The sequence below is a fragment of the Leptodactylus fuscus genome, chromosome 11 (genome assembly GCF_031893055.1).
Source record: "Leptodactylus fuscus isolate aLepFus1 chromosome 11, aLepFus1.hap2, whole genome shotgun sequence".
Taxonomy (NCBI): domain Eukaryota; kingdom Metazoa; phylum Chordata; class Amphibia; order Anura; family Leptodactylidae; genus Leptodactylus; species Leptodactylus fuscus.
In genome coordinates this window covers 82,191,045-82,203,464 of record NC_134275.1, presented here as the reverse complement: position 1 = coordinate 82,203,464, position 12,420 = coordinate 82,191,045, and the positions used below count along the sequence as shown (strand labels likewise).

Genomic DNA, 12,420 nt, shown 5'->3' with positions numbered 1-12,420 from the left:
TGTATACACAGCACAGTACACAGCAGTGTCATCTCCTCCATATATACTACTACACCACGTCATGTATACACAGCACAGTACACACAGCAGTGTCATCTCCTCCATATACACTACTACACCATGTCATGTATACACAGCACAGTACACAGCAGTGTCATCTCCTCCATATACACTACTACACCATGTCATGTATACACAGCACAGTACACAGCAGTGTCATCTCCTCCATATATACTACTACACCATGTCATGTATACACAGCACAGTACACAGCAGTGTCATCTCCTCCATATACACTACTGCACCATGTCATGTATACACAGCACAGTACACAGCAGTGTCATCTCCTCCATATACACTACTACACCATGTCATGTATACACAGCACAGTACACAGCAGTGTCATCTCCTCCATATACACTACTACACCATGTCATGTATACACAGCACAGTACACAGCAGTGTCATCTCCTCCATATACACTACTACACCATGTCATGTATACACAGCACAGTACACAGCAGTGTCATCTCCTCCATATATACTACTACACCATGTCATGTATACACAGCACAGTACACAGCAGTGTCATCTCCTCCATATACACTACTATGCCATGTCATGTATACACAGCACAGTACACAGAAGTGTCATCTCCTCCATATACACTACTACACCATGTCATGTATACACAGCACAGTACACAGCAGTGTCATCCCCTCCATATACACTACTACACCATGTCATGTATACACAGCACAGTACATAGCAGTGTCATCTCCTCCATATACTACTACACCATGTCATGTATACACAGCACAGTACACAGCAGTGTCATCTCCTCCATATATACTACTACACCATGTCATGTATATACAGCACAGTACACAGCAGTGTCATCTCCTCCATATACACTACTACACCATGTCATGTATACACAGCACAGTACACAGCAGTGTCATCTCCTCCATATACACTACTACACCATGTCATGTATATACAGCACAGTACACAGCAGTGTCATCTCCTCCATATACACTACTACACCATGTCATGTATACACAGCACAGTACACAGCAGTGTCATCTCCTCCATATACACTACTACACGATGTCATGTATACACGGCACAGTACACAGCAGTGTCATCTCCTCCATATACACTACTACACCATGTCATGTATACACAGCACAGTACACAGCAGTGTCATCTCCTCCATATACACTACTACAACATGTCATGTATACACAGCACAGTACACAGCAGTGTCATCTCCTCCATATACACTACTACACCATGTCATGTATACACAGCACAGTACACAGCAGTGTCATCTCCTCCATATACACTACTACACCATATCATGTACACACAGCACAGTGCACAGCAGTGTCATCTCCTCCATATACACTACTACACCATGTCATGTATACACAGCACAGTACACAGCAGTGTCATCTCCTCCATATACACTACTACACCATGTCATGTATACACAGCACAGTACACACAGCAGTGGTATCTCCTCCATATACACTACTACACCATGTTTTGTATACACAGCACAGTACACAGCAGTGTCATCTCCTCCATATACACTACTACACCATGTCATGTATACACAGCACAGTACACAGCAGTGTCATCTCCTCCATATACACTACTACACCATATCATGTATACACAGCACAGTAAACAGCAGTGTCATCTCCTCCATATATACTACTACGCCATGTCATGTATACACAGCACAGTACACAGCAGTGTCATCTCCTCCATATACACTACTACACCATGTCATGTATACACAGCACAGTACACAGCAGTGTCATCCCCTCCATATACACTACTACACCATGTCATGTATACACAGCACAGTACACAGCAGTGTCATCTCCTCCATATACACTACTACACCATGTCATGTATACACAGCACAGTACACAGCAGTGTCATCTCCTCCATATACACTACTACACCATGTCATGTATACACAGCACAGTACACAGCAGTGTCATCCCCTCCATATACACTACTACACCACACAGTATACACAGCACAGTACACAGCAGTGTCATCTCCTCTATATAAACTACTACACCATGTCATGTATACACAGCACAGTACACAGCAGTGTCATCTCCTCCATATACACTACTACACCATATCATGTACACACAGCACAGTGCACAACAGTATCATCTCCTCCATATACACTACTACACCATATCATGTATACACAGCACAGTGCACAGCAGTGTCATCTCCTCCATATATACTACTACACCATGTCATGTATACACAGCACAGTACACAGCAGTGCCATCTCCTCCATATATACTACTACACCATGTCATGTATACACAGCACAGTACACAGCAGTGTCATCTCCTCCATATATACTACTACACCATGTCATGCATACACAGCACAGTACACAGCAGTGTCATCCCCTCCATATACACTACTACACCATGTCATGTATACACAGCACAGTACACAGCAGTGTCATCTCCTCCATATACACTACTACACCATGTCATGTATACACAGCACAATACACAGCAGTGTCATCTCCTCCATATACACTACTACAACATGTCATGTATACACAGCACAGTACACAGCAGTGTCATCCCCTCCATATACACTACTACACCAAACAGTATACACAGCACAGTACACAGCAGTGTCATCTCCTCCATATACACTACTACACCATGTCATGTATACACAGCACAGTACACAGCAGTGTCATCTCCTCCATATACACTACTACACCATGTCATGTATACACAGTACAGTACACAGCAGTGTCATCTCCTCCATATACACTACTACACCATGTCATGTATACACAGCACAGTACACAGCAGTGTCATCTCCTCCATATACACTACTACACCATGTCATGTATACACAGCACAGTACACAGCAGTGTCATCTCCTCCATATAAACTACTACACCATGTCATGTATACACAGCACAGTACACAGCAGTGTCATCTCCTCCATATACACTACTACACCATGTCATGTATACACAGCACAGTACACAGCAGTGTCATCTCCTCCATATATACTACTACACCATGTCATGTATACACAGCACAGTACACAGCAGTGTCATCTCCTCCATATACACTACTATGCCATGTCATGTATACACAGCACAGTACACAGAAGTGTCATCTCCTCCATATACACTACTACACCATGTCATGTATACACAGCACAGTACACAGCAGTGTCATCCCCTCCATATACACTACTACACCATGTCTTGTATACACAGCACAGTACATAGCAGTATCATCTCCTCCATATATACTACTACACCATGTCATGTATACACAGCACAGTACACAGCAGTGTCATCTCCTCCATATATACTACTACACCATGTCATGTATACACAGCACAGTACACAGCAGTGTCATCTCCTCCATATACACTACTACACCATGTCATGTATATACAGCACAGTACACAGCAGTGTCATCTCCTCCATATACACTACTACACCATGTCATGTATACACAGCACAGTACACAGCAGTGTCATCTCCTCCATATACACTACTACACCATGTCATGTATATACAGCACAGTACACAGCAGTGTCATCTCCTCCATATACACTACTACACCATGTCATGTATACACAGCACAGTACACAGCAGTGTCATCTCCTCCATATCCACTACTACACGATGTCATGTATACATGGCACAGTACACAGCAGTGTCATCTCCTCCATATACACTACTACACCATGTCATGTATACACAGCACAGTACACAGCAGTGTCATCTCCTCCATATACACTACTACAACATGTCATGTATACACAGCACAGTACACAGCAGTGTCATCTCCTCCATATACACTACTACACCATGTCATGTATACACAGCACAGTACACAGCAGTGTCATCTCCTCCATATACACTACTACACCATATCATGTACACACAGCACAGTGCACAGCAGTGTCATCTCCTCCATATACACTACTACACCATGTCATGTATACACAGCACAGTACACAGCAGTGTCATCTCCTCCATATACACTACTACACCATGTCATGTATACACAGCACAGTACACACAGCAGTGGTATCTCCTCCATATACACTACTACACCATGTTTTGTATACACAGCACAGTACACAGCAGTGTCATCTCCTCCATATACACTACTACACCATGTCATGTATACACAGCACAGTACACAGCAGTGTCATCTCCTCCATATACACTACTACACCATATCATGTATACACAGCACAGTAAACAGCAGTGTCATCTCCTCCATATATACTACTACGCCATGTCATGTATACACAGCACAGTACACAGCAGTGTCATCTCCTCCATATACACTACTACACCATGTCATGTATACACAGCACAGTACACAGCAGTGTCATCCCCTCCATATACACTACTACACCATGTCATGTATACACAGCACAGTACACAGCAGTGTCATCTCCTCCATATACACTACTACACCATGTCATGTATACACAGCACAGTACACAGCAGTGTCATCTCCTCCATATACACTACTACACCATGTCATGTATACACAGCACAGTACACAGCAGTGTCATCCCCTCCATATACACTACTACACCACACAGTATACACAGCACAGTACACAGCAGTGTCATCTCCTCTATATACACTACTACACCATGTCATGTATACACAGCACAGTACACAGCAGTGTCATCTCCTCCATATACACTACTACACCATATCATGTACACACAGCACAGTGCACAACAGTATCATCTCCTCCATATACACTACTACACCATATCATGTATACACAGCACAGTGCACAGCAGTGTCATCTCCTCCATATATACTACTACACCATGTCATGTATACACAGCACAGTACACAGCAGTGCCATCTCCTCCATATATACTACTACACCATGTCATGTATACACAGCACAGTACACAGCAGTGTCATCTCCTCCATATATACTACTACACCATGTCATGTATACACAGCACAGTACACAGCAGTGTCATCCCCTCCATATACACTACTACACCATGTCATGTATACACAGCACAGTACACAGCAGTGTCATCTCCTCCATATACACTACTACACCATGTCATGTATACACAGCACAATACACAGCAGTGTCATCTCCTCCATATACACTACTACACCATGTCATGTATACACAGCACAGTACACAGCAGTGTCATCCCCTCCATATACACTACTACACCAAACCGTATACACAGCACAGTACACAGCAGTGTCATCTCCTCCATATACACTACTACACCATGTCATGTATACACAGCACAGTACACAGCAGTGTCATCTCCTCCATATACACTACTACACCATGTCATGTATACACAGTACAGTACACAGCAGTGTCATCTCCTCCATATACACTACTACACCATGTCATGTATACACAGCACAGTACACAGCAGTGTCATCTCCTCCATATACACTACTACACCATGTCATGTATACACAGCACAGTACACAGCAGTGTCATCTCCTCCATATAAACTACTACACCATGTCATGTATACACAGCACAGTACACAGCAGTGTCATCTCCTCCATATACACTACTACACCATGTCATGTATACACAGCACAGTACACAGCAGTGTCATCTCCTCCATATATACTACTACACCATGTCATGTATACACAGCACAGTACACAGCAGTGTCATCTCCTCCATATATACTACTACACCACGTCATGTATACACAGCACAGTACACACAGCAGTGTCATCTCCTCCATATACACTACTACACCATGTCATGTATACACAGCACAGTACACAGCAGTGTCATCTCCTCCATATACACTACTACACCATGTCATGTATACACAGCACAGTACACAGCAGTGTCATCTCCTCCATATATACTACTACACCATGTCATGTATACACAGCACAGTACACAGCAGTGTCATCTCCTCCATATACACTACTGCACCATGTCATGTATACACAGCACAGTACACAGCAGTGTCATCTCCTCCATATACACTACTACACCATGTCATGTATACACAGCACAGTACACACAGCAGTGTCATCTCCTCCATATACACTACTACACCATGTCATGTATACACAGCACAGTACACACAGCAGTGTCATCTCCTCCATATACACTACTACACCATGTCATGTATACACAGCACAGTACACAGCAGTGTCATCTCCTCCATATACACTACTACACCATGTCATGTATACACAGCACAGTACACAGCAGTGTCATCTCTTCCATATACACTACTACACCATGTCATGTATACACAGCACAGTACACAGCAGTGTCATCTCCTCCATATACACTACTACGCCATGTCATGTATACACAGCACAGTCCTCAGCAGTGTCATCTCCTCCATATATACTACTACACCATGTCATGTATACACAGCACAGTACACAGCAGTGTCATCTCCTCCATATACACTACTGCACCATGTCATGTATACACAGCACAGTACACAGCAGTGTCATCTCCTCCATATACACTACTACACCACGTCATGTATACACAGCACAGTACACACAGCAGTGTCATCTCCTCCATATACACTACTACACCATGTCATGTATACACAGCACAGTACACAGCAGTGTCATCTCTTCCATATACACTACTATGCCATGTCATGCATACACAGCACAGTACACAGCAGTGTCATCTCCTCCATATACACTACTATGCCATGTCATGTATACACAGCACAGTACACAGCAGTGTCATCTCCTCCATATACACTACTACACCATGTCATGTATACACAGCACAGTACACAGCAGTGTCATATCCTCCATATACACTACTGCACCATGTCATGTATACACAGCACAGTACACAGCAGTGTCATCTCCTCCATATATACTACTACACCACGTCATGTATACACAGCACAGTACACACAGCAGTGTCATCTCCTCCATATACACTACTACACCATGTCATGTATACACAGCACAGTACACAGCAGTGTCATCTCCTCCATATACACTACTACACCATGTCATGTATACACAGCACAGTACACAGCAGTGTCATCTCCTCCATATATACTACTACACCATGTCATGTATACACAGCACAGTACACAGCAGTGTCATCTCCTCCATATACACTACTGCACCATGTCATGTATACACAGCACAGTACACAGCAGTGTCATCTCCTCCATATACACTACTACACCATGTCATGTATACACAGCACAGTACACACAGCAGTGTCATCTCCTCCATATACACTACTACACCATGTCATGTATACACAGCACAGTACACACAGCAGTGTCATCTCCTCCATATACACTACTACACCATGTCATGTATACACAGCACAGTACACAGCAGTGTCATCTCTTCCATATACACTACTACACCATGTCATGTATACACAGCACAGTACACAGCAGTGTCATCTCCTCCATATACACTACTACACCATGTCATGTATACACAGCACAGTACACAGCAGTGTCATCTCTTCCATATACACTACTACACCATGTCATGTATACACAGCACAGTACACAGCAGTGTCATCTCCTCCATATACACTACTACGCCATGTCATGTATACACAGCACAGTACTCAGCAGTGTCATCTCCTCCATATATACTACTACACCATGTCATGTATACACAGCACAGTACACAGCAGTGTCATCTCCTCCATATACACTACTGCACCATGTCATGTATACACAGCACAGTACACAGCAGTGTCATCTCCTCCATATACACTACTACACCACGTCATGTATACACAGCACAGTACGCACAGCAGTGTCATCTCCTCCATATACACTACTACACCATGTCATGTATACACAGCACAGTACACAGCAGTGTCATCTCTTCCATATACACTACTACACCATGTCATGTATACACAGCACAGTACACAGCAGTGTCATCTCCTCCATATACACTACTATGCCATGTCATGTATACACAGCACAGTACACAGCAGTGTCATCTCCTCCATATACACTACTACACCATGTCATGTATACACAGCACAGTACACAGCAGTGTCATCTCCTCCATATACACTACTGCACCATGTCATGTATACACAGCACAGTACACAGCAGTGTCATCTCCTCCATATACACTACTGCACCATGTCATGTATACACAGCACAGTACACAGCAGTGTCATCTCCTCCATATACACTACTACACCATGTCATGTATACACAGCACAGTACACAGCAGTGTCATCTCCTCCATATACACTACTACACCATGTCATGTATACACAGCACAGTACACAGCAGTGTCATCTCTTCCATATACACTACTACACCATGTCATGTATACACAGCACAGTACACAGCAGTGTCATCTCCTCCATATACACTACTACGCCATGTCATGTATACACAGCACAGTCCTCAGCAGTGTCATCTCCTCCATATATACTACTACACCATGTCATGTATACACAGCACAGTACACAGCAGTGTCATCTCCTCCATATACACTACTGCACCATGTCATGTATACACAGCACAGTACACAGCAGTGTCATCTCCTCCATATACACTACTACACCACGTCATGTATACACAGCACAGTACACACAGCAGTGTCATCTCCTCCATATACACTACTACACCATGTCATGTATACACAGCACAGTACACAGCAGTGTCATCTCTTCCATATACACTACTATGCCATGTCATGCATACACAGCACAGTACACAGCAGTGTCATCTCCTCCATATACACTACTATGCCATGTCATGTATACACAGCACAGTACACAGCAGTGTCATCTCCTCCATATACACTACTACACCATGTCATGTATACACAGCACAGTACACAGCAGTGTCATATCCTCCATATACACTACTGCACCATGTCATGTATACACAGCACAGTACACAGCAGTGTCATCTCCTCCATATATACTACTACACCACGTCATGTATACACAGCACAGTACACACAGCAGTGTCATCTCCTCCATATACACTACTACACCATGTCATGTATACACAGCACAGTACACAGCAGTGTCATCTCCTCCATATACACTACTACACCATGTCATGTATACACAGCACAGTACACAGCAGTGTCATCTCCTCCATATATACTACTACACCATGTCATGTATACACAGCACAGTACACAGCAGTGTCATCTCCTCCATATACACTACTGCACCATGTCATGTATACACAGCACAGTACACAGCAGTGTCATCTCCTCCATATACACTACTACACCATGTCATGTATACACAGCACAGTACACAGCAGTGTCATCTCCTCCATATACACTACTACACCATGTCATGTATACACAGCACAGTACACACAGCAGTGTCATCTCCTCCATATACACTACTACACCATGTCATGTATACACAGCACAGTACACACAGCAGTGTCATCTCCTCCATATACACTACTACACCATGTCATGTATACACAGCACAGTACACAGCAGTGTCATCTCTTCCATATACACTACTACACCATGTCATGTATACACAGCACAGTACACAGCAGTGTCATCTCCTCCATATACACTACTACACCATGTCATGTATACACAGCACAGTACACAGCAGTGTCATCTCTTCCATATACACTACTACACCATGTCATGTATACACAGCACAGTACACAGCAGTGTCATCTCCTCCATATACACTACTACGCCATGTCATGTATACACAGCACAGTACTCAGCAGTGTCATCTCCTCCATATATACTACTACACCATGTCATGTATACACAGCACAGTACACAGCAGTGTCATCTCCTCCATATACACTACTGCACCATGTCATGTATACACAGCACAGTACACAGCAGTGTCATCTCCTCCATATACACTACTACACCACGTCATGTATACACAGCACAGTAGGCACAGCAGTGTCATCTCCTCCATATACACTACTACACCATGTCATGTATACACAGCACAGTACACAGCAGTGTCATCTCTTCCATATACACTACTACACCATGTCATGTATACACAGCACAGTACACAGCAGTGTCATCTCCTCCATATACACTACTATGCCATGTCATGTATACACAGCACAGTACACAGCAGTGTCATCTCCTCCATATACACTACTACACCATGTCATGTATACACAGCACAGTACACAGCAGTGTCATCTCCTCCATATACACTACTGCACCATGTCATGTATACACAGCACAGTACACAGCAGTGTCATCTCCTCCATATACACTACTGCACCATGTCATGTATACACAGCACAGTACACAGCAGTGTCATCTCCTCCATATACACTACTACACCATGTCATGTATACACAGCACAGTACACACAGCAGTGTCATCTCCTCCATATACACTACTACACCATGTCATGTATACACAGCACAGTACACAGCAGTGTCATCTCCTTCATATATACTACTACACCATGTCATGTATACACAGCACAGTACACAGCAGTGTCATCTCCTTCATATATACTACTACACCATGTCATGTATACACAGCACAGTACACACACATATATTTCTTTCTATTTACCCAAATGGCAGGTCAGAATAGTAAAGAAGGTGACAGCTATCCACTTGTTCATGTCTGCGCTGTCTGGTAGTCTCTTGTGCTGCTGGGTCTGTCTCTTCTCTCTGTGGTCCCCACTTCTCTGCCTCCCAGTTTTAGGAGAAGGGACGTCCCAGATAACAGCTCCGCCCTTTTGTAATTATAAAAATTTACATAACATTTTCCACATTTGGAAACCTACTGCAGATCTGAACACGACGTCTTCTAGCACTTATGATACAGGGGAATTCCTCTTATTATTACAGCCTTACAGGAGGTGACGGAGCACTAGAGGGGTCTGTATTCAGTGTTATGGAGCTGGTGCAAATTAAAGGGATTTTCCAGGTGTTACCTCTATAAGGACGCTGGGTAGTTTGGGCGTTGTTAAGGCTCAGCTACCTTTTTCATATTTTCCATCTCCACCTTCCAAAACTTGTAACTTTTTATATTCCTCTCCGTGTAACCCTTTGAGGGCTGATTCTTTATATGACGTTGTATTTAGACCAGTTGGGGTACATGTAATATTTAGATTTTTATAACGTCATTTTTGCTAAATAAAGGCCAATTTATAAACATAAAGGATTTGTCTTCCATAACTTTTTCCTGTCTTGGTGACAGAGGCAGCAGTGAACCTAGCCTTTCTGCTGCCTGAGGTGGACGATCAAAAGACGCCCCCCCCCCCCCCCACACACACACACACTCACCTGTCCCTGGTCCTTACACCTGGTCCAATGGTGCCCTAGGGCTTGTTCCAGCAGCCGTCCTCGCCACACATATCCATGAGGCCAATCAGGGGCCACCCCAGCCCTGCAGATAGATAGGTTACTGTCACCAGAACCAGTATATCACCCCAGCCCTGCAGATAGATAGGTTACTGTCACCAGAACCAGTATATCACCCGAGCCCTGCAGATAGATAGGTTACTGTAACCGGAACCAGTATATCACCCGAGCCCTGCAGATAGATAGGTTACTGTCACCAGAACCAGCATATCACCCCAGCCCTGCAGATAGATAGGTTACTGTCACCAGAACCAGCTTATCACCCCAGCCCTGCAAATAGATAGGTTACTGTCACCAGAACCAGTATATCACCCGAGCCCTGCAGATAGATAGGTTACTGTCACCAGAACCAGCATATCACCCCAGTCCTGCAGATAGATAGGTTACTGTAACCGGAACCAGTATATCACCCCAGCCCTGCAGATAGATAGGTTACTGTCACCATACCCAGCATATCACCCCAGTCCTGCAGATAGATAGGTTACTGTCACCAGTACCAGCATATCACCCCAGCCCTGCAGATAGATAGGTTACTGTCACCAGAACCAGCATATCACCCCAGTCCTGCAGATAGATAGGTTACTGTCACCAGAACCAGCATATCATCCCAGTCCTGCAGATAGATAGGTTACTGTCACCAGAACCAGCATATCACCCCAGCCCTGCAGATAGATAGGTTACTGTCACCAGAACCAGCATATCACCCCAGCCCTGCAGATAGATAGGTTACTGTCACCAGAACCAGCATATCACCCCAGCCCTGCAGATAGATAGGTTACTGTCACCAGAACCAGCATATCACCCCAGTCCTGCAGATAGATAGGTTACTGTCACCAGAACCAGCATATCACCCCAGTCCTGCAGATATATAGGTTACTGTCACCAGAACCAGCATATCACCCCAGCACTGCAGATAGATAGGTTACTGTCACCAGAACCAGCATATCACCCCAGCCCTGCAGATAGATAGGTTACTGTCACCAGAACCAGCATATCACCCCAGTCCTGCAGATA

General features: G+C 44.0%; 1 protein-coding gene across 1 annotated transcript in view; it reads right to left on the bottom strand.

The window, feature by feature from the left end:
- LOC142184510 (prostate stem cell antigen-like) overlaps positions 1 to 10,697 on the bottom strand; it is a 31,093-nt gene extending 20,396 nt beyond the window's left edge. The window contains exon 1 of the mRNA XM_075259407.1: positions 10,610 to 10,697. Within this exon, the coding sequence (XP_075115508.1) occupies positions 10,610 to 10,661 (52 nt within the window). The 5' untranslated portion in view covers positions 10,662 to 10,697. The remainder of the gene's footprint in view (positions 1 to 10,609) is intronic.
- Positions 10,698 to 12,420: the final 1,723 nt, after the last annotated feature.